The 27,968-nt window shown below is 45.3% G+C and overlaps 2 protein-coding genes and 1 long non-coding RNA gene across 3 annotated transcripts; 2 read left to right on the top strand and 1 right to left on the bottom strand.

The window, feature by feature from the left end:
• The first annotated feature begins 495 nt into the window (after nucleotides 1-495).
• Nucleotides 496-4,566, top strand: LOC532048 (cationic amino acid transporter 3-like). Its single transcript, XM_024979355.2, has 6 exons — nucleotides 496-874; nucleotides 1,432-1,590; nucleotides 3,304-3,481; nucleotides 3,684-3,796; nucleotides 3,967-4,189; nucleotides 4,359-4,566. The coding sequence occupies exons 1-6, from the start codon at nucleotides 496-498 to the stop codon at nucleotides 4,564-4,566; spliced, it is 1,260 nt and encodes a 419-aa protein (XP_024835123.2).
• Nucleotides 4,567-4,662: 96 nt separating this feature from the next.
• On the top strand, nucleotides 4,663-5,952 carry LOC132342741 (uncharacterized). Its single transcript, XR_009491228.1, has 3 exons — nucleotides 4,663-4,762; nucleotides 4,969-5,538; nucleotides 5,810-5,952. It is a non-coding gene; the product is annotated as an uncharacterized lncRNA (long non-coding RNA).
• Nucleotides 5,953-12,095: 6,143 nt separating this feature from the next.
• Nucleotides 12,096-16,839, bottom strand: DPRX (divergent-paired related homeobox). Its single transcript, XM_024979480.2, is given in 4 exon segments — nucleotides 12,096-12,274; nucleotides 12,277-12,421; nucleotides 16,624-16,698; nucleotides 16,701-16,839. Coding segments are annotated over 4 exon segments (525 nt in total). The 5' UTR covers nucleotides 16,827-16,839.
• Between the last annotated feature and the right edge of the window lie 11,129 nt (nucleotides 16,840-27,968).

Here is a 27,968-nt window from a genome sequence, read left to right as displayed (position 1 = left end):
AAAGAATCTGCCCACAATGCAGGAGATCTGGGTTGAGACGATCCCCTGGAGGAGGGCATGGCAACCCACTCCAGTATCCTTGCCTGGAGAACCCCATGGACAGAGGAGTCTATTGGGGTTGCAAAGATGTGACTGAGCAACTAACACACACGGACAAGGGAGTGACAGGAACCTTTTCCCAAGCCTTTTGGGTCTTAATTACCTTTAGCTCATAAAGAATCCTTGAGCTAAAGTGGCACATTTGGGAAGACATATTCTTGTACCCCTCACTTCTCTTCAAGCAAATCTTTGAGTAATCCTGAAACATTAAAAATCTTCTTTATTTGAAGAAACCAAAGTTCCCACAGAGAGAACGTGCCCAATGTGTCCTTTCACCACCTGCTCCCCACCATCCCTCCATTCCTCCGTGGAACTGAGCTTTCAAGGTCAAGGGCAGATGGACATCATTGATGACTTCATGCCTTGCTTTCTCAGCAGATCGTAGCCCCCTCAACTATGTCTACGATGCTGGGTCAGTGTCTTCGCCAGTTTGGTCAGAAGCTGGTCCACAGGAAGCCACAGTTCAGGGAGGAACCTGAGAGTCCCGAGACCCCTCCTCTGAACACCCTGGACCTGGTGGTGATAGGTTTGGACAACATGTTGGGAGCTGGCATATACATCCTGATTGGGGGAGTGGCCAAATACGTAGCTGGACCAGCAATCATCCTTTTCTTACTGGTGGCCGGCCTGACTACTCTGTTGTCTGGGCTGTGTTATGTCGAGTTGGCAACCGGAGTAAAAGTACCTGTTTCTGGGTATTATGTCAGCTATGTCACAATGGGACAACTGTACGCCTTCATCACTGGCTGGAACCTCTTACTGTATTTAATTATTGGTGAGATGATGGGGAGTGGGGAGAAGTGGGCCTTAAGATGGAGAAAGTAGGAGAGATGAGTGGGGGCTTCACTCATTCATCAGAACTCTGTTATCCACCTTCGGGGCAGGGTTGGGAGAGGGGAAATGGTGGCAGGAAAACTGCACAACCTCGTTGCATGCAGGTCTATCCTGTTTTTCTTAAGTGATGGACCGAGAAGCCAGAGGAAAGGGAACTGTAGTGAGTCCCTAGGCTCATCCTCTGACCACAGTGAAGTCTTTGCTGAGCTGTTGCCTTCCTGGATTTTCTCTTACACCTCAACTTAAAAATTCAACTCTGATCTAGTCCCTCCTAGTCCCATTTACCTGTGTTTCTTTGTTTTCCATCACTTCTATCTCCTAACATATTAAATAGTTGGCCTTTTTGTGAATCACCTGGGTCTCCCCTGTCCACCCCATGAGAAGCTCTTTGAGATCAGGTGTGTTTTTGCTCACCTCCTGCCCCAAATATCTCACACGATGCATAATACGGGTTCAGTTTCTGTCTGCTTGTAAACTTTCCTTCTTCTGTTGCTGCAGCCACTGCCTGTATAGCCCGGGCCTGGAGCTCCACCTTTGACAGCCTGATTGGGAACCACATCTCTGAGGCATTAGGGGGAACTTTCTCTCTGCAAATGCCCTACTTCCTGGCCTCATTTCCAGACTTTCTTGCCCTGGGCCTGGTGCTGCTGCTCACAGGTGAGAAGGGACCAGAGACAGAAAGGGAAGAGCAGGGTATGGAGGGGGGGATGGCATGGGGAAGGCTTGGGGTGGAAGAATGGTGGGGAATTTGGACTGGGAAAAAGGGTTTGGAATAAGAGAGAAAGGAAGGCAAGACATTTTTTCCTACCCTTGGACTATTGGTAATTTAGGTTGGATCATTCTTTGGTGTGGGGTGCTGTCCTATGCATTTCTGCTTTATAAATAAATCATTTTTGGGTGAATTCCCTGGTGGTCCAATGGTTAGGACACTGTGATTTCACTGCTGAAGGTTTGGGTTCAATCCCCGGTCAGGGAACTAAGATCCCCACAGGGAACTAAGAGGAGTACCCTCCAAAAAATCATTGTTGGATGTTGAGCAGCATCTGTGATCTTTATGTGCTAGATACCAGTGACACCCAGCCCCCAGATTGTGACAATTGGAATGTCTCCAGACAGTGCCAATATCCCTTGGGGCACAAAATCATCCCATCTGGGAATCACTTACCTAGACCAACAAGTTTCTTCCTCTATACTGAGATCAAAGATTTTTTTTTTTAACTGAGAGGAAATCCACATAAATTTAACCATTTAATTATTTTTCCTAGCTTTATTAAGATATAATTCACTTCATGGCAAATAGATGGGGAAAAATTGGAAACAGTGAGAGACTTTATTTTCTTGGGCTACCAAATCACTGTGGATGGTGACTGCAGCCATGAAATTAAAAGGGACTTGCTCCTTGGAAGAAGAGCTATGACAAACCTAGACAGCATATTAAAAGCAGAAGCATCACTGCTGATAAAGGTCCATATAGTCAAAGCTGTGGTTTTTCTAGTAGTCATATACAGATGAGAGAGTTGGACCATAAAGAAGGCTGAGTACCAAAGAATTGATGCTTTTGCTTGTGGTGCTGGAGAAGACTCGAGAATCACTTGGACTGCAAGGAGATCCAACCAGTCAATCCTAAAGAAAATCAGTCCTGAATATTTATTGGAAGAGCTGATGCTGAAATAGAAGCTCCAATACTTTGGCCACCTGATGAGAAGAACTGACTCATTGGAAAAGACCCTCATGTTGAGAAAGACTGAAGGCAGGAAGGGAAGGGGATGACAGAGGATGAGATGGTTGGATGGCATCACCGACTCAATGGACATGAGTTTGAGCAAACTGTGGGAGATAGTGAAGGACAGGGGAGCCTGGCGTGCTGCAGTCCATGGGGTTGCAGAGAATCAGACATGACTGAGCGACTGAACCACAACAACAGCTGACAAACAGCATTGTAAAAGTTTAAGATGATTTGATAAACATGGATATTGTGAGATGATGGTCACAGTAAGAAAATATCCATCAGCAGGTGTCCAATTCAGTGGCACTTAGTACATTCCCAGTGCTGTGTAACCACCACCCCCATCCAGTACCAAACGTTTCCATTACAGCAAAAGGAAACCCTGTACCCACTGAGCAGTCACTGTCCATCTGTCCACAACCACCAACCACCAACCACAAGCCCTGGGCAACCACTCATCTGCTTTCTGTCTCTCTGGATTTGGTTATTTATTTCTCTAGCCTCACTGCAATGCATGGGGAACTCCCAGACCAGGGATTGAACCTCTGCTCCCTGTAGTGGAAGCTCAGAGTCTTAACCAATGGATTGCTAGGGGAGTGCTGGATTTAGTTATTTTGTTGTCTCATTTTCCATTTTTCCCACAGGACTCCTGGCTCTGAGAGTTTATGACTCAACCGTGATTAACAAAGTGTTCACAGGCTTGAACATTTTGGTCCTCAGCTTCATCATCCTCTCTGGCTTCATTAAGGGAGACCTGCACAACTGGAAGCTCATAGAACAGGACTACACATTGGCTGCAGCTGGATCTGGTGATGCCGATAGGTTAGGAGGGTACCCTTGGTTGTAGTAATGCATGTGTGTGTGGTGTGCAGAGTTGGGAACATGGTGGGGACTGAGACCTGGTGTGATTGTCCAAGCTTGGGGGTTCCTGGAGCCCAGGACCTGTGGTACTAAGGGAGGAGCCCAGCAGAGATCGCCGAACACACCTCATCCATGTTCCTCCTCTTTCCTCCTCTCACCATAGCTTGGGCCTTCTGGGTTCTGGAGGGTTTGTGCCTTTTGGCTTTGATGGAATTCTCCAGGGAGCAGCTACATGTTTCTACGCATTTGTTGGTTTTGCTCACATTGTCAATGCAGGTAACATGCATATCTTGTGTCCCATCATGGTTTGGGAACAGAACAGGGTGCCCTTGGGCACAGGGGCAGGTAGAAGGTTAGGCTACTTTTGAAGCTTGAAGAGTAAAGTGGGTTTTGTGATTTCAACCCAGTGAAACCCCAGTGACCCAATACCTCTTCCCATCCTGAAGGGAGAAAAGCCAGAAATCCTCAGTGGTCCATACCCTTGGCTGTCATGATCTCCTTCTTCATCTGCTTTTTGGTGTGTTTTGGTGTCTCGGCGGCCCTCACCCTCATGGTGCCCTACTACCTGATTCAGCTCGAGAGCCCCTTGCCGCAGGCTTTCGTCTATGTTGGGTGGGAGTCTGCCAAATATGTCGTGGCTGTTGGCACCCTCTGCATTCTTTTATACAGGTCAGTGTCATGGTTTTCTCTTCATCTACTGTCAGATGCTTGGGTATCCCCGGCCCTTGGGACTGAGAGATGAGAGAGAAAGACATCTTGCCCCAGGTAGACCAGGGAGCAAAAGCCCTGGTCTCTCCTGCTTCTGCACCTTCTCACACATTCCCATTTTCCCTTCCAGCCTTCTGAGTATCATGTTTATCATGGCTCAGTTGACCTATGCAATGGCAAAGGACGGGCTTCTTTTCCGGGGACTTGCCTGGATCCCTGCCCCCACCAATGCCCGCACTGATGCCCCCACCGATGCCCGCATCATTGTCCGCACCATTGCCCTCACAGGAAACCCCATCATGGCCGTCTTCGTTCCTGGAACTCTTGCAGGTGAATAAACAAAACTCACCCTTTTAAAATCATACTTCTTAACTTGCATATTTCCAGTGGTTTCTCACTCTCCCCCCACCGTCTTTGCTCCCTTATCCCAGCGGTCATGGCGTTACTCTTTGACTTCACTGACCTGGTGGACCTCATGTCACTTCGGTCCCTGCTTGCTTACTCCCTGGTGACATTTTCTGTCCTCGTCCTCAGGTGAGACCCCATGACACCTTGACTTGGGGGAGGGGGGCGGTGCTTTTCGACTTGTGAGTGTTGATGGGGAGGGAATCATCTTCTACCTTCATGCTGCCTCCTCAACGTCCTGTACCATTGATTGGGGAAAGAGAGGCATTAGACAGACTGATGTTGGATCAGCAGTAGGGGCTGTTACTCATATTGCTTTAATATTTCTAATTCAGGTATCAACCAGCCCAGAACGGAAGCAAGAAGGAGAAAACAGAGGAGGAAACTAAGGTGGAGCCTGAAGTTGAAGGAGGTCCTTTGGAATCTGAACCTGAAGCAGGAACCTCAAACATTCTAAAGAGTCTGTGGTTCCCTCCCAGCACCAACCCCACCCGGAAATCTGGCCAGATTGTCTATGGATGTGCCTCCCTGGTTGGTGAGCAGTGGGATTTCTCTTTGGTCATATTCTGAAATTGACAGGATGGTACTGGAGTGTATATTTTGTCAGTTGAGGAGTCTTGGCGATATTATGGCCCCTCCTGATGTGGGCAGCCTGGGGAGGGGTGTGACCCGAGGTCCTGACATCTTTGTCTTCTGGGTCCAGCCTGTTCTCCTCCACCTTGACCCTTGCAGTTCTCCTGCTGACCATCCTGAGCCTGATCCTGTACCAGTGATCCAGCCAGGTGTTCTCTGGAGACCCCGTGCTCACAACAGTGGTTGTGCTGCTGCTGCTGCTCATCAGTGGGGTCACGGTCATCATCTGGAGGCAGCCTCAGAGCCCCTTTCCTCTTGAACCTACATTCAGGGTAGGTGACCTCATGTGCCCAAAGTGTCCACCTCGAGTGAAGGAGGTCTGCGTGCTTTAGGTCTAAACATCCTTTGCTGGACAGGCAATGAGGGGATTTGCTGAAACCAATGGACTGTTCCCTGATCCACACTTAGTGCTTTACAAACTCAGTCTCACTAAGCCCTAAGCACACAGTCTGAGTAGAACTGGAGTCTTCCTGCCCACATAGGGTAGGGTCTCCCTTTCAGACATCTGGGGTGTGTTCAGGAATGAACTGACTTTGCCCACAGGTCCCTGCTTTGCCTGCTGTCTTCCTGGTGAGCACCTTAGTGAATGTTTACTTAATGATTCAGATGACCACTCAGACCTGGGCCCAATTTGGCATCTGGATGGCAATTGGTAAGTGGTTGTCTGGGATAAAGAGGTTTCTTGAGTGATGCAGCCCAATATTCTTTCTACTTCCTCTCCCCTGAACTGTGTCAGACACCATGATAGGAAGCCTATCAGGCATTCGTAAATAAGGAGAGCACCTACTTTCCCTTCTCACTGTCTCATCTTCTTCCTAGGATTTGCCATATACTTTGGATATGGGATCCAACACAGCCTGGGGGAGAACAATGGGCCATAGTCACAAGCCTCCACTTCCAAGACTTAACAGAAACATCTCTAGTGATGAATCGTCTTAACCACAGGAAAGAGATGCTGTGTGGAATCCCTCCATGCACTGGAGGATCTGCTGGGTCAAGGGACACTGTGAGTCTCTATGGAGCATGAAGGTAGATGCATCATTGCCAGTGGACAAAGTGACTTTAATGATTTAAATGCTGAAGTTAACATTTAAAAGCATAATACACATCCAGAAAAGTGAATTTTCATGCAGAATATACAAAAATGTAACCAGAACCAGAGGAAGGAATAAAATATTAACTTGAACATAAGCACTGCCTCCTTGTGCCTGTTTCCAGTGAAAACACATAAACTGTCATGTGGGAGGAAACACAGGTAGCCGTATATTGTGACAAGAAAGTCAAAGTCGCTCAGTCATTTCCGACTCTTTGTGACCCCATGGACTATACAGTCCATGGAATTCTCCAGACCAGGATACTGGAGTGGGTAGCCTTTCCCTTCTCCAGGGAATCTTCCCAACCCAGGATCAAACTCAGGTCTCCCACATTGCTGGTGGGTTCTTTACCAGCTGAGCCACCAGAGAAGCCCAAGATATTAGAGTGAGTAGCCTATCCCTTCTCCAGCAGATCTTCCTGAGCCAGGAATCGAACTGGGGTCTCCCGCATTTCAGGCAGATTCTTTACCAACTGAGCTATCAGGGAAGCCCATATTGTGACAAGAGTTGCACTTTAGGGGGTTTTCCTGGCAGTTCAGTGGTTAAGACTTTGCCTTCCTATGCAGGGGGTGCCTGTTCAATCCCGGGTTGGGGAACTAAGATCCCACATGCCTCAAATCAAAAAACCAAAACATAAAACGGAAGCAATAAAGACTTTAAAAATGGTCCATGTAAAAAAAATACATATTAAAAAAAAAAAGACAAAGTGTTACACTTAGGGTATTCCCTGGAGGTCTAGGAGTCAGGACTCAGTGCTTTCACTGCCTTGGCCAGGGTTCAATCCCTGGTCAGGGAACTAAGATTCTAATAACTGTGCAATGTGCCCCAAAAAAAAAAAAAAGAAAGAAAAGAAAAAATGATTAAAAAATGAACTTTAACAATTTCATTTAAAAAATTGAAAATCTAATCAGCTTTATTCAACTATTCATGAATTTAAACATGTTCTCATGCTCCCTCTTTTTCTGACAGAGCTTATAAAGTGTTCATATTATTTTTTCTTTATATGTTTGATAGAATTTAATCAGAGAAGTCATCTCAGCCTGGGCTTTGCTTTGTGGGAGGATTTATAATTACCAATTCTCGTTCCTGTTATGAGGCAACTCAGATTTTTCTTTAGAAAAAAGAGCTGCAGTTTAAACATGAGAAAAGAGATAGGTTGGAAGTAGAAGGAAAGGAACAGATACACTGTGCAAAGAGTAACATAGAAAGCTAGCATAGCCATATTAATATCAGACAAAGTAGATTTTAAGAAAAAGAGCATAGTAACAGATAAAGTGAGTTATTTTACAGTGAGAAAGATAATCGGTCATTTTCATCTTTTCCTCCAGCTTCCCTGAGATATAGAATCACACTGTAATAAGCACTTTACTTTGCTGTCACAGACCCTTAGAGTTACACAGTAGAGTTGATGAGGAATAGCTCTTAACTGAAAACAAAACCTCCTGCATTGCCAAAGTGGGTGAAGGGGATGGGAAGTAGCAGATGACTGATAAATGGTTACAGTTTTGTGGAATTAAAAGATGGGACTAGAAACTGGAAAGTCAAAATAAAAAGGTGTTGCTGCAGAACAGAATGCTTGAGATTATAGACATTGAAGATGTTGGTAATAATGAAGTGGAGGACTGTTTGTGGGAATGAGCAACTGAAGTAGAGTGAAGGAGAGTTGGAGATCAAGATATTGAGTAGCAAAGTTATTAAATGAATTTAAAACTAGATGGAGGAGGATGAATAAAATTAGACAAAGTCACTGTCTTGCAGGGCTTCCCTCATGGCTCAGACGGTAAAGCGTCTGCCTGCAATGGGGGAGACCGGGTTCAATTCCTGGGTTGGGAAGATCCCCTGGAGAAGGAAATGGCAATCCACTCCAGCATTCTTTCCTGGAAAAGCTCATGGACAGAGGAGCCTGATAGGCTACAGTCCATGGGGTCAAAAAGAGTTGGACACGACTGAGCGACTTCACTTTCACTTTCACTGTCTTGCAAGTTCTAATGAAATCAGATTTAGGACAGATGAACGTGAGTCTCAGTGAACTCCGGGAGTTGGTGATGATCAGGGAGGCCTGGCATGCTGCGATTCATGGGATCGCAAAGAGTTGGACACAGCTGAGTGACTGATCTGATCTGATCTGATCTGAATGTGACTGATTCTGTTAGGTGAAACTTTGATGAAAGAGGCTGACATCACCTGATTGCTGTTCTTCCCTTACTGCTGGGGGACAACCAGATATCCTGTGCTACCCCGTGTGCTGTAACAGGCAACACAGAACACCACCCAGAACACAGTCCTCATGAAAAGCTGAATCAGAAAGTCCTCAAGCCTCTAGATGAACTACAGCTCATCATGAATATAAGGGATGGATTCACATTTCAACTGAAAACACAATCAACCAAAACCAACATGTTGACAATTCTCCAGTGCAGAAAAATGGTCCCCTTTTTATATCAGTTAAATGGTATGACCCACAGCCATAAAAGGGAGTGCATTTGACTCAGTTCCAATGAGGTCGATGAACTTAGAGCCTTTAATACAGAGTGAAATAAGTCAGAAAGAGAACAAATATCATATATTAACACATAAGTATGGAATCTTGAAAGATGGTTCTGATGAACATACTTGTAGGGCAGCAACAGAGACGCAGACTTGTAGACACAGTGGAGGAAGGAGAGGGTGGGACGAATTGAGAGAGGAGCATTGAAACATTTCCATTACCATGTATAAAGCAGATCGCTAATGGGAAGTTGCTCTATGACCCAGGGAGCTCAGACCCAGTGCTCTGTGACAACCTAGAGAGGTGGATGGGGTGGGAGGTGGGAGAGGAGGCCCAAGAGGGAGGGGACATTCCTGTACCTCTGGCTGATTCATGGCGATGTATGGTAGAAACCAACATAATATTGTAAAGCAATTATCCTTCAATTAAAAATAAATACATTTAAATATAATTAAATAAATAAATGATATGACTCAAAGTGAAGGGCTAATACAGGTGTATCTTGAGATATGCTAGTTTGGTTTTAGATGGCCACAATACAGAGAACACAGTAATAAAGAGTCACACAAGTTTTAGTTTTCCAGGGCATGTAAAAGTTGTGTTTACACTACAGTGTAGTCTATTCAGTGTGCAAAGCATTCTGTCCGAAAGGACAACATACACGCCTTAATTTAAAAGCACTTGGGACTTCACTGGTGGTCTAGCGGCTAAGCCTCTGCACTCCCAATGCAGGGGGCCCAGGTTCGATCCCTGGTCAGGGAACTAGATCCCACATGCCACAACTAAGAGCTGGCACAGTCAAATAAATAAATAAAAAGAAAAGTTAAAAAAAAGCATTTTATTACCAAAAACCAGATGCTGGGACATCCCTTGTGGTCCAGTGACTAAGATGCCCTGCTCCCAGTGCAGGTGGCCTGGGTTTGATCCCTGGTCAGAGAACTAGATCCTGCATGTCGCAACTAAGATCAAAGATCCTGAATGCCACAAGTAAGACCCAGGACAGCAAAAAAAAAAAAAAAAAAGAGCTAACAACCATCTGATAACCTAGGGTTGCCGCAAACCTTCAATTTGTAAAAAATGCAGTATCTCCAAAGGGCAGAAAAGGGAGGTATGCCTGTCCATGTGTACGTGTTGTTCAGTCACCATGTCACGTCTGACTCTTTGTGACTCCATGGGCTGTACTCCTCCAGGCTTCTCTGTCCTCCACTACCTCCCAGAGTTTGCTCAAGTTCATGTCCACTGAATGTATACATGTATATGTATGTATACATATTAAAATTTGTATATGTATAATTAATTGGAGAAGGAAATGTCAACCCACTCCTGTAATTTTGCCTGGGAAATCCCATGGACCGGGGAGCCTGGTGAGAGTCCATGGGGGTTGCAGAGAGTCAGACATGCCTGAGCCACTGAACATGCATCAGACGTAAAAACACACACAGCAGAATGAGGAACACGAAACATGTTAGAATGGTTGCCTCTGGTGGGAAAGAGAATGACAGAAAGAAACTGGAATTCTCTTAGGCCACCTCTAGTGCAGGGTTGCAACTAAGAGGGAACTTGCGGGTGGGGAGTACACATTGAGGAGAGGGCTGGAAAGCAGGGAGGTGAAGCCCACTCACTGTTATGAAGCTCCTGTGTGGATTAGAAATGACAAAATCTCAGCACATCAACTATAGTTCACCGCCCCCCCCCCCGAAAAACACAAAAATTAACCCCAAAACTTCAGCACTGTAGACACACAAATGTAGGATGCATTTGTGAGACAGGTGCGCAGGGCTATCAGTGTCTACCTGCAAGAGTGCCATGTTCAGGTCTGACACATGCTACCTGCATCACCAACTCCATGGACACGAATTTGAGCAACCTCTTGGAGATAGGGGAGGACTCTGGGAGGTAGTGGAGACAGAGGAGCCTGGCGGGCTACAGACCACGGGGTCGCAGAGAGTTGGACATGACTGAGCAACTGAACAACAACAGCAAGTACAAAATCCTACAGGTTCATGTCAAAGTACATGATTTGTCGATCACGCTTTACTGTATTCATAAATGCCCAACATGCAGGGAGAGGGGTTAGTAGGAAGGAATCAAGAGCCTGAGAACTCTTTGGAAGATTTTCCAGTGTTGCATTGTCTTTGTGGGTGGGCAGGCATGCCCCACACAAGCTTGTGGGATCTTAGTTCCCCAACCAGGATCAAGCCTCGGCCCCTTGCAGTAGAAGCTGGGAGTCCTAACCTCTGGACTGTCAGGGAAGTCCCTTCCATTGTCTTAAGAAAAGTAGAGGGAGAAGGGGGAAAAAAGAGCAAAAGAGAAAAGAAACATAAATGTTGGGAGACTGGAGATATTTGGGTTGTCATCAGATATAAAATAATTGGGGAGGTGACCAAAGTGTAGGAAGTAGAAAAGCCAACACCAACTAATTTTTTTAAAATTTTTGTCCATTTATTTGGCTGTGCTGGGTCTTGGTTGTGGCACATGGGATCTAGTTCCCTGACCAGGGACTGAACCCAGGCCCCCTGCGTTGGGAGCACATCGTTTTAGCCACTGGACCACCGGGAAAGTCTCATGACTAAATCTTATTAGCTGAACAATACTGAAGGGAAAAAAAAAAAAAAAACAGAAACAAAATCAAAACAAAGAAGCAGGAAAAAAGATAACTGTCCTTACTAGTCCTATTATATATTTATTTTTTATCAAGGTATAAATTATGCAAAATAAAATACACAGATTTTATTTAAAATTTGTTTCTCCAGTTTTATTGAGATGTAATTGACATATAACATTGTATAAGTTTAAGGTGTACAGCATGGTGATTGGATATAATTATAAATGACAAAATGATTCCTGCCATGGCATTAGTTAACATCTCCATCCCATCACACAATTCTCGTTTCTTTTTTGTGATGAGGACATTTTCCCCCATCTATTTGCCATGAGGTGATGGGGCCGGATGTCGTGATCTCAGTTTTTTGAATGTTGAGTTTGAAGCCACCTTTTTCACTCTCCTCTTTCACCTTCATCAAGAGGTTTTTTAGTTCCTCTTTGCTTACTGCCATAAGGGTGGTGTCAACTGCACATCTGAGGTTGTTGATACTTCTCCCAGCAATCTTGATTCCAGCTTGGGATGGGAATCATGACATATCATAACATGTGACTTTCTGGGCCTAGCTTCTCACAGAGCTTTGTGGCAAAAAAAAAAAAAAAAAAAAGAGCCCAAAGAATTAGAATTGAGGTTTGTAGAGACAGCTCAGGATTCTCCAATGGGATAGAGGTAGTATATATTCGGGTCTTGGCAACAGCCAAAGTGGACCATTTTGTGGCCCAGTGAATGGTCTGTGAGAGACTTCAGGGCAGGCCATATGCTGAGCTGGAAGGAAGGTATCAGAGGATCTGCACAAACTAGGGATTCAGGGGTGGCGCCAGAGAGGACCTTGGAGGTGCAACCACGTTCTCCTTGGCGGAGCCGATCTTGACCATGACCTCAGCGAATGGCTGTAGAACTTTTCGCTGTTCTGATGGGAAATCCTCATCTTTGGCTTTCTTGGATTTCACTCTACAATTCTTGAACCAATCCTGAGGAGAGGATTTCAGAAGCATTTTTATTTTACTCAATCATTTAATTGATGTTTCTAGCTGAGGACGGCTCTTGTTCCACATCTTGGCTTGTGGAACCCCTGCCAACCTATGGCCAGGGAGAAGCAGGAATGAGGCTATGGGCACAGAAAGTGAAGCAAGGATCTGAACCCCCAGAGCAAGATATTTGCTGCTGTTGTCCAGCCCCTAAGTCGTGTCCCACTCTTTGGATCCCATGGATTGCAGCACCAGGCTCCCCTGTCCTGCACTATCTCCTGGAGTTTGCTCAAACTCATGTCCATTCAGTCTGTGATGTCATCCAACCATCTCTGTCGCCCCCTTCTTCTCTTGTCCTCAATCTTTCCCAGCATCAGGGTCTTTTCCAATGAGTCTACTCTCTGCATCAGGTGGCCAAAGTATTGGAGATTCCGTTTCAGCATCAGTCCTTCTGATTATTCAGGGTTGATTTCGTTTAAGATTGACTGGTTTTATCTCTTTGCCATCCAAGGGACTCTCAAGAGTCTTCTCCAGCACCACAATTCGAAAGCATCCATTCTTAGGTGCTCAGCCTTATTTACGGCCCAGTTCTCTCGTCCCTACGTGATTTCTGGAAAAAACTATAGCTTAAATTATAAGGTAAGGCAAGGTATGGGAAAGCAAAGTGGTCAGCACTAGGGGGTGCCATAGCACGGATATCTGTACACGGTCCACCGCTGGGCCAAGTCTGACCATCACTTGTTTTTGTTTTCCTTTTTTGGTTTGTTTTGTTTTAAATTGCCTGGAAAATTGTACTTGAAAATGTAAAGTTGAAAAAAAAAAACATGTAAACTTAAAAGTTATATTCTAAAACAAAAGGATTTGAGTCAGATTATGAAGGACCTTTGGAGAAGGCAATGGCACCCCACTCCAGTACTCTTGCCTGGAAAATCCCATGAGCAGAGGAGCCTGGTGGGCTGCAGTCCATGGGGTCGCTAAGAGTCGGACATGACTGAGCGACTTCACTTTCTTTTTTCACCTTCATGCATTGGAGAAGGAAATGGCAACCCACTCCAGTGTTCTTGTCTGGAGAATCCCAGGGACGGGGGAGCCTGGTGGGCTGCCGTCTATGGGGTCGCACAGAGTCGGACACGACTGAAGCGACTTAGCAGCATGAAGGACCTTAAAGGCTAAGTGACAAATTTTTTACAAAGATGTTTTGATGTGGACCGTATTTAAAGTCTTCATTGAATTTGTTACAATATTTCTTCTATTTTATTTTCCTTTTTTTCTTCTTCTGTTTTATGTTTTGGTTTTTTGGCCCCAAGGCATGTGGGATATTAGGCCCCTGACCAGATTGAACCTGCACCCTCTGCATTGGAAGGTGAAGTCTTAAGCACTGGACCACCAAGGAAATCCCTTAAAAAAAAAAAAAAAAAAATATATATATATATATATATATATATATATATATATATATATATATTTTGCTGCACTGCTCAACCTGCAGGATCTTAGTTCCCCGACCAGGGGTAGAATTCACGCCCCATGAAGTGGAAGGTGGAGTCTTAACCACCGGACGGTCCCTAAACAATTTTTTTTTTCCCCAAAAACAAACTTCTAAGCAAAACCATTAATAACTGATCTGATGGCATGTTCCAAGGTTGACTGGAGATGAACTGATGGTAAGGAGAGCTTTGTGAAGGCCACTAAGTTAGATAAGAAAAGTGTTTACACAATCTAGGACAAAGCATTGACCTTGAAATAAAGACAAGGGGCAGAATTCAGGAAATACTGCTAAAGAGATTGTGAAAAGAGTATTGGTGAAAGGTAAGGAGAAAACAGACCACCTGACCTGCCTCTTGAGAAATCTATATGCAGGTCAGGAAGCAACAGTTAGAACTGGACATGGAACAACAGACTGGTTCCAAATAGGAAAAGGGGTACATCAAGGCTGTATATTGTCACCCTGCTTATTTAACTTATATGCAGACTACATCATGAGAAACGCTGGACTGGAGGAAACACAAGCTGGAATCAAGATTGCCGGGAGAAATATCAATAACCTCAGATATGCAGATGACACCATCCTTATGGCAGAAAGTGAAGAGGAACTAAAAAGCCTCTTAATGAAAGTGAAAGAGGAGACTGAAAAAGTTGGCTTAAAGCTCAACATTCAGAAAACGAAGATCATGGCATCCTGTCCCATCACTTCATGGGAAATAGATGGAGAAACAGTGGAAACAGTGTCAGACTTTTTTTTTCTGGGCTCCAAAATCACTGCAGATGGTGACTGCAGCCATGAAATTAGAAGACACTTACTCCTTGGAAGGAAAGTTATGAACAACCTAGATAGCATATTCAAAAGCAGAGACATTACTTTGCCGACAAAGGTCCATCTAGTCAAGGCTATGGTTTTTCCTGTGGTCATGTATGGATATGAGAGTTGGACTGTGAAGAAAGCTGAGTGCCAAAGAATTGATGCTTTTGAACTGTGGTGTTGGAGAAGACTCTTGGGAATCCCTTGGACTGCAAGGAGATCCAACCAGTCCATCCTAAAGGAGATCAACCCTGGGTGTTCATTGGAAGGACTGATGCTGAAGCTGAAACTCCAGTAGTTTGGCCACCTCATGCGAAGAGTTCACTCATTGGAAAAGACTCTGATGCTGGGAGGGATTGGGGGCAGGAGGAGAAGAGGAGACAGAGGATGAGATGTCTGGATGGCATCACCGACTCGATGGACATGAATTTGAATGAACTCAGGGAGTTGGTGATGGACAGGGAGGCCTGGCATGCTGTGATTCATGGGGTTGCAAAGAGTGGGACACGACTGAGCAACTGAGCCGAGCTGAGGGAGAAAACATGGCTTCCTTGGTGGCTCAGTGGTAAAGAACCTGCCTGCCAATGCAGGAGACATGGGTTTGATCCCTGATTTCAGAAGATCCCCTGTAGGAGGGCATGGCAACCCACTCCAGTATTCTTGCCTGGAGAATCCCATGGACAGAGGAGTCTGGAGGGCTATAGTGAAAGTGAAGTCTCTCAGTCATGTCCGACTCTTTGTGACCCCATGGACTGTAGCCTATCAGGCTCCTCCATCCATGGGATTTTCCAGGCAAGAGTGCTGGAGTGGATTGCCATTTCCTTCTCCAGGGGATCTTCCTGACCCAGAAATCAAAGCTGGGTCTCCCGCATTGCAGGCAGACACTTTACCATCTGAGCCACCAGGGAAGCCCTGGAGGGCTATGACTGAATGACTAAACAATAAATGGCAATGGTACAAACACTGCAGCTGGAATTTGGAGACATAAAGAGAGAGATTAAAGATAAGCCACTTAAAGGTAATTCTGTGATCCACCATCTGTTTCAGTATGGCCCATGAGTTAAGAGCTTTTACATTTTGAAATGGTTGGGAGGAAAGAAAAAAAAAAACCAGCACAAGAAGAAGAAGAATTGATGACATGTCAATAACATATGAACTTCTAATATGCGTCCATGAAGTCATATGGAACACAAAATATCCATGGAATTCTCCAGGCAAGAATGCTGGAGTGTTTGCCATTTCCTTCCCTAAAGGATCTTCCTGACCCAGGAATCATACAGGTGTCTTTTGCATTGCAGGCAGATTCTTTGCCATCTGAGTCACCAGGGAAGCCCATTTGAGAACACAGACACATCTATTTGTTTTCACAACCTCGATGGCTGCTCCTATGCTGCTATCAAGGCAGAATTTAACAGTTGTGGCAGAGACTGTATGGCTCACAAGTGTTTATTATCTGGTCCTTTACAAAAAATTTTGCCCATCTTGCTCTAGAGGTTAGGAGAGCATGTAATAGGGTATGAGTAGTAGTCTGGGTCTTCAGAGTCTTGGGGATTGCAATGGTATCAAGCTTCAGGAATTATCCCAGAAATCAGCCCTGGTTATTCATTGGAAGGACTGATGCTGAAGCTGAAGCTCCAATACTTTGGCCACTGGATGCAACAAGTCAACTCATTGAGAAACACTCTGATGCTGGGAAAGATTGAAGGTAGGAGGAGAAGGGGGCGGCGGAGGATGAGATGTTTAGATAGCATCACCGACTCAATGAGGATGAATTGAGCAAACTCTGGGAGATGGTGAAGGACAGGGGAGCCTGGCAGGCTGCAGTCCACAGGGTTGCAACATGAGTTGGCAACTGAAGAAGAACAACAAATGAGGTGGCCTGGTGAGATGGGGCTTGTTTTCTGACCTGCAGGACTGTTAGGTGTAGCTCCATTTTTGAGGCCATTTCTCTCTGGAGGCCAAGGATGGGGTATGGGTTTTTTAATTTTTAAGAAAATTTAAATATGCCAACTGTTTCTCCGTGAACATGGTTTGTTTCCTTTTTGAGTGCTTGCGGTACTTTCTAGGAAAGAGAGAAAGGCAGGAATGAGATGCTAAAGTCAGTTTCATTTTCAAAAGCCTGATTTTCCCCCTTCCTCTCGCCACAGGTCAAGCCTGCCTCTCCAGCGACTGAAATGCCCAGATATTCATACACAATGTGGATGATGTTGGCTAAAAAAAAAAGATGTACAAATTGAGAGTTCTGAGTTAAGTTTTATTTGGGGCAAAATGAGCACTGCAGCCTGGGAGGCAGCATGTCAGATAGCTCAGAGAGACTGCTCCAAAGCAGCAATGGGGAAAGTCAACATATAAGGTTTGGTGAAGGGGTAGTTCAATGTCACAGTTCAGTTCAGTTCAGTGGCTCAGTCGTGTCTGACTCTTTTTGACCCCATCAATCGCAGCATGCCAGACTTCCCTGTCCATCACCAACTCCCGGAGTTCACCCAGACTCAGGTCCATCGAGTCAGTGATGCCATCCAGGCCATCTCATCCTCTGTCATCCCCTTCTCCTCCTGCCCCCAATTCCTCCCAGCATCAGAGTCTTTTCCAATGAGTCAACTCTTCAAATGAGGTGGCCAAACTACTGGAGTTTCAGCTTTAGCATCATTCCTTCCAAAGAAATCCCAGGGCTGATCTCCTTCAGAATGGACTGGTTGGATCTCCTTGCAGTCCAAGGGACTCTCAAGAGTCTTCTCCAACACCACAGTTCAAAAGCATCAATTCTTCGGTGCTCAGCCTCCTTCCCAGTCCAATTCTCACATCCATACATGACCACAGGAAAAACCATAGCCTTGACTAGACGGACCTTTGTTGGCAAAGTAATGTCTCTGCTTTTGAATATGCTATCTAGGTTGGTCATAACTTTCCTTCCAAGGAGTAAGCGTCTTTTAATTTCATGGCTGCAGTCACCATCTGCAGTGATTTTGGAGCCCCCCCAAAATAAAGTCTGACACTCTTTCCACTGTTTCCCCATCTATTTCCCATGAAGTGACGGGACAGGATGCCATGATCTTCGTTTTCTGAATGTTGAGCTTTAAGCCAACTTTTTCACTGTCCACTTTCACTTTCATCAAGAGGCTTTTTAGTTCCTCTTCACTTTCTGCCATAAGGGTGGTGTCATCTGCATATCTGAGGTTATTGATATTTCTCCCGGCAATCTTGATTCCAGCTTGTGTTTCTTCCAGTCCAGCGTTTCTCATGATGTACTCTGCATATAAGTTAAATAAGCAGGGTGACAATATCCAGCCTTGACGTACTCCTTTTCCTATTTGGAACCAGTCTGTTGTTCCATGTCCAGTTCTAACTGTTGCTTCCTGACCTGCATAAAGTTTTCTCAAGAGGCAGGTTAGGTGGTCTGGTATTCCCATCTCTTTCAGAATTTTCCATAGTTTATTGTGATCCACACACTCAAAGGCTTTGTCATAGTCAATAAAACAGAAATAGATGTTTTTCTGGAACTCTCTTGCTTTTTCCATGATCCAGCAGATGTTCACAATTTGATCTCTGGTTCCTCTGCCTTTTCTAAAACCAGCTTGAACATCTGGAAGTTCACAGTTCACGTATTGCTGAAGCCTGGCTTGGAGAATTTTGAGCATTACTCTACTAGCGTGTGAGATGAGTGCAATTGTGCAGTAGTTTGAGCATTCTTTGGCATTGTCTTTCTTTGGGATTGGAATGAAAACTGACCTTTTCCAGTCCTGTGGCCACTGCTGAGTTTTCCAAATGTGCTGGCATATTGAGTGCAGCACTTTCACAGCATCATCTTTCAGGATTTGAAAGAGCTCCACTGGAATTCCATCACCTCCACTAGCTTTGTTCATAGTGATGCTTTCTAAGGCCCACTTGACTTTACATTCCAGGATGTCTGGCTCTAAGTCAGTGATCACACCATCGTGATTAGGACCCCATGCCCGAAGGGCGGCGGCCGAGAGGAGTTGCCCCGCGTCCGAGGTCAGGGGCATCGGCAGAGAGTGCCGGACTGTGACTGCTCAGGAATGGCCGAGGGGAGCTACACCGCGTCCGAGGTCAGTGGGGTCGGCCAAGAGGAGATGCCCAGCGTCTGAGGTCAGGGGTGGCAACGAGAGGAGTTGCCCGGCGTCCGAGGTCGGGGGAGGCGGCCTGAAGGAGCACCCCACATACAGGGAGCCATGGCTGCGCGGGCGCAGGAGGACCTAGAGGAGCTATCCCACGTTGAAGGTTAGGAAGGGCAGCAGTGAGGATATACCCCTCTTCCAAGGTAAGGAGCAGCGGCTGCGCTTTGCTGGAGCAGCTGTGAAGAGATACCCCACGCCCAAGGTAAGAGAAACCCAAGTAAGATGGTAGGTATTGCAAGAGGGCCTCAGAGGGCAAACACACTGAAACCATACTGACAGAAAATTAGTCAATATAATCACACTAGGGCCACAGCCTTGTTTAACTCAATGAAACTAAGCCATGCCCGTGGGGCAACCCAAGATGGGCGGGTCATGGTGGAGAGATCTGACAGAATGTGGTCCACTGGAGAAGGGAACGGCAAACCACTTCAGTATTCTTGCCTTGAGAACCCCATGAACAGTGTGAAAAGGCAAAATGATAGGATACTGAAAGAGGAACTCCACAGGTCAGTAGGTGGCCAATATGCTACTGGAGATCAGTGGAGAAATAACTCCAGAAAGAATGAAGGGATGGAGCCAAAAGAAAAAGAATACCCAGCTGTGGATGTGACTGGTGATAGAAGCAAGGTCCGATGCTGTAAAGAGCAATATTGCTAGGAACCTGGAATGTCAGGTCCATGAATCAAGGCAAATTGGAAGTGGTCAAACAAGAGATGGCAAGAGTGAACGTCGACATTCTAGGAATCAGCGAACTGAAATGGACTGGAATGGGTGAATTTAACTCAGATGACCATTATATCTACTACTGCGGGCAGGAATCCCCCATAAGAAATGGAGTAGCCATCATGGTCAACAAAAGAGTCCGAAACGCAGTACTTGGATGCAATCTCAAAAACGACAGAATGATCTCTGTTCATTTCCAAGGCAAACCATTCACTAGCACAGTAATCCAAGTCTATGCCCAAGCAGTAACGCTGAAGAAGCTGAAGTTGAACGGTTCTATGAAGACCTACAAGACCTTTTAGAACTAACACCCAAAAAAGATGTCCTTTTCATTATAGGGGACTGGAATGCAAAAGTAGGAAGTCAAGAAACACCTGGAGTAACAGGAAAATTTGGCCTTGGAATACGGAATGAAGCAGGGCAAAGGCTAATCGAGTTTCACCAAGAAAATGCACTGGTCATAGCAAACACCCTCTTCCAACAACACAAGAGAAGACTCTACACATGGACATCACCAGATGGTCAACACCGAAATCAGATTGATTATATTCTTTGCAGCCAAAGATGGAGAAGCTCTATACAGTCAACAAAAATAAGACAGGGAGCTGACTGTGGCTCAGACCATGAACTCCTTATTGCCAAATTAAGACTTAAATTGAAGAAAGTAGGGAAAACCACTAGACCATTCAGGTATGACCTAAATCAAATCCCTTATGATTATACAGTGGAAGTGAGAAATCGATTTAAGGGCCTAGATCTGATATATAGAGTACCTGATGAACTATGGAATGAGGTTCATGACATTGTACAGGAGACAGGGATCAAGACCATCCCCATGGAAAAGAAATGCAAAAAAAGCAAAATGGCTGTCTGGGGAGGCCTTACAAATAGCTGTGAAAAGAAGAGAAGCGAAAAGCAAAGGAGAAAAGGAAAGATATAAGCATCTGAATGCAGAGTTCCAAAGAACAGCAAGAAGAGATAAGAAAGCCTTCCTCAGCGATCAATGCAAAGAAATAGAGGAAAACAACAGAATCGGAAAGACTAGAGATCTCTTCAACAAGATTAGAGATACCAAGGGAACATTTCATGCAAAGATGGGCTCGATAAAGGACAGAAATGGTATGGACCTAACAGAAGCAGAAGATATTGAGAAGAGATGGCAAGAATACACAGAACTGTACAGAAAAGATCTTCATGACCCAGATAATCACGATGGTGTGATTACTGACCTACAGCCAGACATCCTGGAATGTGAAGTCAAGTGGGCCTTAGAAAGCATGACTACGAACAAAGCTAGTGGAGGTGATGGAATTCCAGAGCTCTTTCAAATCCTGAAAAATGATGCTGTGAAAGTGCTGCACTCAATATGCCAGCAAATTTGGGAAACTCAGCAGTGGCCACAGGACTGGAAAAAGTCAGTTTTCATTCCAATCCTAAAGAAAGGCAATGCCAAAGGCTGCTCAAACTACCACAAAATTGAACTCATCTCACATAGTAGTAAAGTAATGCTCAAAATTCTCCAAGCCTGGCTTCAGCAATACGTGAACCTTGAACTTCCAGATGTTCAAGCTGGTTTTAGAAAAGGCAGAGGAGCCAGAGATCAAATTGCCAACATCTGCTGGATCATGGAAAAAGCAGGAGAGTTTCAGAAAAACATCTATTTCTGCTTTATTGACTATGACAAAGCCTTTGAGTATGTGGATCACAATAAACTGTGGAAAATTCTGAAAGAGATGGGCATACCAGACCACCTGATCTGCCTCTTGAGAAATTTGTATGCAGGTCAGGAAGCAACAGTTAGAACTGGACATGGAACAACAGACTGGTTCCAAATAGGAAAAGGAGTACGTCAAGGCTGGATATTGTCACCCTGCTTATTTAACTTATATGCAGAGTACATCATGAGAAACGCTGGGCTGGAAAAACGCAAGCTGGAATCAAAATTGCCGGGAGAAATATCAATAACTTCAGATATGCAGATGACACCACCCTTATGGCAGAAAGTGAAGAGGAACTAAAAAGCTTCTTGATGAAAGTGAAAGTGGAAAGTGAAAAAGTTGGCTTAAAGCTCAACATTCAGAAAACGAAGATCATGGCATCTGGTCCCATCACTTCATGGGAAATAGATGGGGAAACAGTGGAAAGAGTGTCAGACTTTATTTTGGGGGGGCTCCAAAATCACTGCAGATGGTGACTGCAGCCATGAAATTAAAAGATTCTTACTCCTTGGAAGGAAAGTTTTGACCAACCTAGGTAGCATATTGAAAAGCAGAGACATTACTTTGCCAACAAAGGTCCGTCTAGTCAAGGCTATGGTTTTTCCTGTGGTCATGTATGGATGTGAGAGTTGGACTGTGAAGATAGCTGAGTGCCGAAGAATTGATGCTTTTAAACTGTGGTGGGTTGGAGAAGACTCTTGAGAGTCCCTTGGACTGCAAGGAGATCCAACCAGTCCATTCTGAAGGAGATCAGCCCTGGAATTTCTTTGGAAGGAATGATACTAAAGCTGAAACTCCAGTAGTTTGGCCACCTCATGCGAAGAGTTGACTCATTGGCAATCACTCTGATGCTGGGAGGGATTGGGGGCAGGAGGAGAAGGGGATGACAGAGGATGAGATGGCTGGATGGCATCACTGACTCGATGGACCTGAGTCTGGGTGAACTCCGGGAGTTGGTGATAGACAGGGAGGCCTGGCATGCTGCTATTCATGGGGTCGCAAAGAGTCGGACATGACTGAGCTACTGATGTGATCTGATCTGTGTATTCTTGCCACCTCTTCTTAATATCTTCTGCTTCTTTAGGTCCATACCATTTCTGTCCTTTATCGAGCCCATCTTTGCATGAAATGTTCCCTTGGTATCTCTAATCTTGTTGAAGAGATCTCTAGTCTTTCCGATTCTGTTGTTTTCCTCTATTTCTTTGCATTGATCGCTGAGGAAGGCTTTCTTATCTCTTCTTGCTGTTCTTTGGAACTCTGCATTCAGATGCTTATATCTTTCCTTTTCTCCTTTGCTTTTCGCTTCTCTTCTTTTCACAGCTATTTGTAAGGCCTCCCCAGACAGCCATTTTGCTTTTTTTGCATTTCTTTTCCATGGGGATGGTCTTGATCCCTGTCTCCTGTACAATGTCATGAACCTCATTCCATAGTTCATCAGGCACTCTATCTCTCAGATCTAGGCCCTTAAATCGATTTCTCACTTCCACTGTATAATCATAAGGGATTTGATTTAGGTCATACCTGAATGGTCTAGTGGTTTTCCCTACTTTCTTCAATTTAAGTCTTAATTTGGCAATAAGGAGTTCATGGTCTGAGCCACAGTCAGCTCCCTGTCTTATTTTTGTTGACTGTATAGAGCTTCTCCATCTTTGGCTGCAAAGAATATAATCAATCTGATTTCGGTGTTGACCATCTGGTGATGTCCATGTGTAGAGTCTTCTCTTGTGTTGTTGGAAGAGGGTGTTTGCTATGACCAGTGCATTTTCTTGGTGAAACTCGATTAGCCTTTGCCCTGCTTCATTCCGTATTCCAAGGCCAAATTTTCCTGTTACTCCAGGTGTTTCTTGACTTCCTACTTTTGCATTCCAGTCCCCTATAATGAAAAGGACATCTTTTTTGGGTGTTAGTTCTAAAAGGTCTTGTAGGTCTTCATAGAACCGTTCAACTTCAGCTTCTTCAGCGTTACTGCTTGGGCATAGACTTGGATTACTGTGCTAGTGAATGGTTTGCCTTGGAAATGAACAGAGATCATTCTGTCGTTTTTGAGATTGCATCCAAGTACTGCGTTTCGGACTCTTTTGTTGACCATGATGGCTACTCCATTTCTTATGGGGGATTCCTGCCCGCAGTAGTAGATATAATGGTCATCTGAGTTAAATTCACCCATTCCAGTCCATTTCAGTTCGCTGATTCCTAGAATGTCGACGTTCACTCTTGCCATCTCTTGTTTGACCACTTCCAATTTGCCTTGATTCATGGACCTGACATTCCAGGTTCCTAGCAATATTGCTCTTTACAGCATCGGACCTTGCTTCTATCACCAGTCACATCCACAGCTGGGTATTCTTTTTCTTTTGGCTCCATCCCTTCATTCTTTCTGGAGTTATTTCTCCACTGATCTCCAGTAGCATATTGGCCACCTACTGACCTGTGGAGTTCCTCTTTCAGTATCCTATCATTTTGCCTTTTCACACTGTTCATGGGGTTCTCAAGGCAAGAATACTGAAGTGGTTTGCCGTTCCCTTCTCCAGTGGACCACATTCTGTCAGATCTCTCCACCATGACCCGCCCATCTTGGGTTGCCCCACGGGCATGGCTTAGTTTCATTGAGTTAAACAAGGCTGTGGCCCTAGTGTGGTTAGATTGACTAGTTTCCTGTCAGTATGGTTTCAGTGTGTCTGCCCTCTGATGCCCTCTTGCAACACCTACCATCTTACTTGGGTTTCTCTTGCCTTGGCCATGGGGTATCTCTTCACGGCTGCTCCAGCAAAGCGCAGCCATTGCTCCTTACCTTGGAGGAGGGGTATCTCCTCACTGCTGCCCTTCCTGACCTTCAACGTGGGATAGCTCCTCTAGGCCCTCCTGCACCCGCGAGCCACCGCTCCTTGGACGTGGGTTTGGTCCTCCCGGCCGCTGCCCCTGACCTCGGACATGGGGTAACTCCTCTTGGCCACCGCCCTTCGGGCATAGGGTCCTCCCAGCTTAGCACTCATTTTACAAAAGGATTTTGTTAGTCATGAAGATCTGATGTCACCATGAAGGGATTTATTGCTTCCTTAGGTATGAGGAGATGCAAGGATTGAGATCATAAAGTAAGTGTGAGTAGTTCAGTTGTGCCCAACTCTTTGGGACCCCATGGACTGCATCCCACCAGGCTCCTCTATCCATGAGATTTTCCAGGCAAGGATACTGGAGTGGGTTGCCATTTCCTTCTCCAGGGGATCTTCCAGACCCAGGGATCGAACCCATGTCTCCTGCACTGCAGGCAGGTTCTTTACCAACTGAGCTACAAGGGAAGCCCTTGACTTCATAAAATCTATTCTTAAAAACATCTAACTATCTGAAGACCTGTCCCACCAGATTCCCTGGAGCACGGAGTGCCTCACTGTGCCCTGAACTCCCTCAGGGATTGTTGAAGGTCAACAGCTATAGCAGCATTGGGTTCAATCTCCGAAGGGGCAGATGGCAAATGCCTTTTTCGTTCAGTCACTGGCAGTGCTCTTGGTAAGTGCCAGTTTGTAGTTGACAATGACTTTCTTACTGGTTTCTCTAAAGCCTCCTCTGTTGTCACTGTTGCTATCTAAATACCCACCACAGGAAACGTGAAAGTGAAAGTCACTCAGTCGTGTCCAACTCTTTGCGGACCCATGGACTATACAGCCCATGGAATTCTCTAGGCCAGAATATTGGAGTGGGTAGCCTTTTTCTTCCCCAGGGGATCTTCCCAACCCAGGGAGCGAACCCAGGTCTCCCACATTGCAAGCAGATTCTTTACCAACTGAGCCACAAGGTAAGTCCCACCACAGGAAAGGGTCATCTAAATATAGATTCCTTGAATCCCTAGTTTGGATTCTTTTTTTTTTTTTTCTGCAAGTAGGGAATACAAACAACTCAATCCAATGTACGTCATTTTATCCTTGTCATTCATCCCATTTTTACTAATAACTTTTCTCAAATTCAGGTATTCTTTTAGGAACACCAGCAATGAAATGGGAAAACAAGATCACTGCTCTCCTAAACCCATAGAATGAACCCTATAGATTTTGGATGATTGTGACCTACTGATATAGGTTCATCAACAGTAATTCCAGTGGTCATGTATGGATGTGAGAGTTGGACTGTGAAGAAAGCTGAGCACCGAAGAATTGATGCTTTTGAACTGTGGTGTTGGAGAAGACTCTTGAGAGTCCCTTGGACTGTAAGGAGATCCAACCAGTCCATCCTAAAGGAGATCAGTCCCGGGTGTTCATTGGAAGGACTGAAGTTGAAGCTGAAACTCCAGTACTTTGGCCACCTCATGCGAAGAGTTAACTCATTTGAAAAGACCCTGATGTTGGGAAGGATTGGGGGCAGGAAGAGAAGGGGATGACAGAGGATGAGATGGCTGGATGGACGTGAGCTTGAGTGAACTCCGGGAGTTGGTGATGGACAGGGAAGACTGGCATGCTGTGATTGATGGGATCGCAAAGAGTTGGACACGACTGAGCAACTGAACTGAACTGAATATATGTACCACTCAGTGTGGTATCTTGCTACAGGGAGGAGCAATGCCTGTGTGGGCACAGGAGGTTTGAGAGAGATCTCTGTCCCTCTGTTCAATTTTTTCTGTGAAGCTAAACCTACTCTAATAAAAGTCTAATAATGATAATATTGTTTTCATGGACATCACACTTCAGTGGAACCACACATACACAGACTATTAAAATATACACTATATTAGGGACTAACCCTGATGCTTCGGTGTTAAGACTCCACATTTCCAATGCAGGGGCCACAGGTTCAATGCCTTGTTGCGGAACTAAGATCCCACATGCCACATGGTACAGCCAATAAAATAAAATATTTAAAATATATATACACACGGTATTAAATACTGCTAACGTAACCAAGGAGGGCTCTATGGGGCTTGCCTGAGGAGACTCTCCCCCATATCCTCTCCTTTAGCTCTTCTCTGAAGTATCAAGATAATAATATCGCATGCACATTTCTTGAGTTGTTGTACAGAAGGTAGAACCACCCCCCCCATTCAAATGGAAGATTTTAACTACTTGATGACCATGAGCCTGTAGCCCCCAGACCTACTGATGCCTAAGGATGGATAATGTTAATCCCTGTGACGTCACCCTCTTGTTTAGTCACTAAGTCAGGTCCAACTCTTTGCAATCCCATGGACTGTAGCCTGCCAGGCTCCTCTATTCAGGAGATTTCCCAGGTAAGAACACTGGAGTGGGTTGCCATTTCCTTCTTCAGGGGATCTTTCCGACCCAGGGATCAAGCCCGCATCTGCTGTATTGGTAAGTGGATTCTTTACTGCTGAGCCACCTAGGAAGCCCCGTTACTCCACCATTAACCAGAAAATTGTACATAAGCTAACCAGGGAGCCCCTCTCTCTTCTTGTCTTTAAAAAGGCTTTGCTGGAACTTCCCTGGTAGCCCAATGGTTAAGAATCTGCTTTGCAATGCAGGGCACATGGATTTGATCCCTGGTTGGCGAACTAAGATTGTTGCAAGGAAGAGCCAATTCTGACTCCATGTTGGAACTGTTTCTTTGACTTGCTTTCATTGCTGTTGTTATTATGCATGCGTGCTAAGTCTCTACAGTCGTGTCGGACTCTTTGTGACCCCATGGACTGCTGTAGCCCTCCAGGCTCCTCTGTCTATGGAAATTCTCCAGGCAAGAATGCTGGATTAGGTTGCCATGTCCTCTCTAGGGCATATTCCTGACCCAAGGATTGAACACGAGTCTCCTGTGTCTCCTGCATTGGTAGGCAGGTTCTTTACTGCTCAGTTCAGTTCAGTTCAGCTGCTCAGTCATGTCCGACTCTTTGCGACCCCATGAATAGCAGCACCCCAGGCCTCCCTGTCCATCACCAACTCCCAGAATTCACCCAAACTCACGTCCATGGAGCAGGTGATGCCATCCAGCCATCTCATCCTCTGTCATCCCCTTCTCCTCCTGCCCCCAATCCCTCCCAGCATCAGAGTCTTTTCCAATGAGTCAACTCTTCGCATGAGGTGGCCAAAGTACTGGAGTTTCAGCTTCAACTTCAGTCCTTCCAATGAACACCCGGGACTGATCTCCTTTAGGATGGACTGGTTGGATCTCCTTACAGTCCAAGGGACTCTCAAGAGTCTTCTCCAACCCACCACAGTTCAAAATCATCAGTTCTTCGGCCCTCAGCCTTCTTCATCGTCCACCTCTCACATCCATACATGACCACAGGAAAAACCATAGCCTTGACTAGACGGACCTTTTTTGGCAAAGTAATGTCTCTGCTTTTGAATATGCTATCTAGGTTGGACATAACTTTCCTTCCAAGGAGTAAGCGTCTTTTAATTTCATGGCTGCAGTCACCATCTGCAGTGATTTTGGAGCCCCCCCAAAATAAAGTCTGACACTCTTTCCACTGTTTCCCCATCTATTTCCCATGAAGTGACGGGACAGGATGCCATGATCTTCGTTTTCTGAATGTTGAGCTTTAAGCCAACTTTTTCACTCTCCACTTTCACTTTCATCAAGAGGCTTTTTAGTTCCTCTTCACTTTCTGCCATAAGGGTGGTGTCATCTGCATATCTGAGGTTATTGATATTTCTCCCGGCAATCTTGATTCCAGCTTGTGTTTCTTCCAGTCCAGCGTTTCTCATGATGTACTCTGCATATAAGTTAAATAAGCAGGG

The sequence above is a fragment of the Bos taurus genome, chromosome 18, assembly GCF_002263795.3.
Source record: "Bos taurus isolate L1 Dominette 01449 registration number 42190680 breed Hereford chromosome 18, ARS-UCD2.0, whole genome shotgun sequence".
Classification (NCBI taxonomy): Eukaryota; Metazoa; Chordata; class Mammalia; order Artiodactyla; family Bovidae; genus Bos; species Bos taurus.
This window is presented reverse-complemented; position numbering and strand designations above follow the sequence as displayed.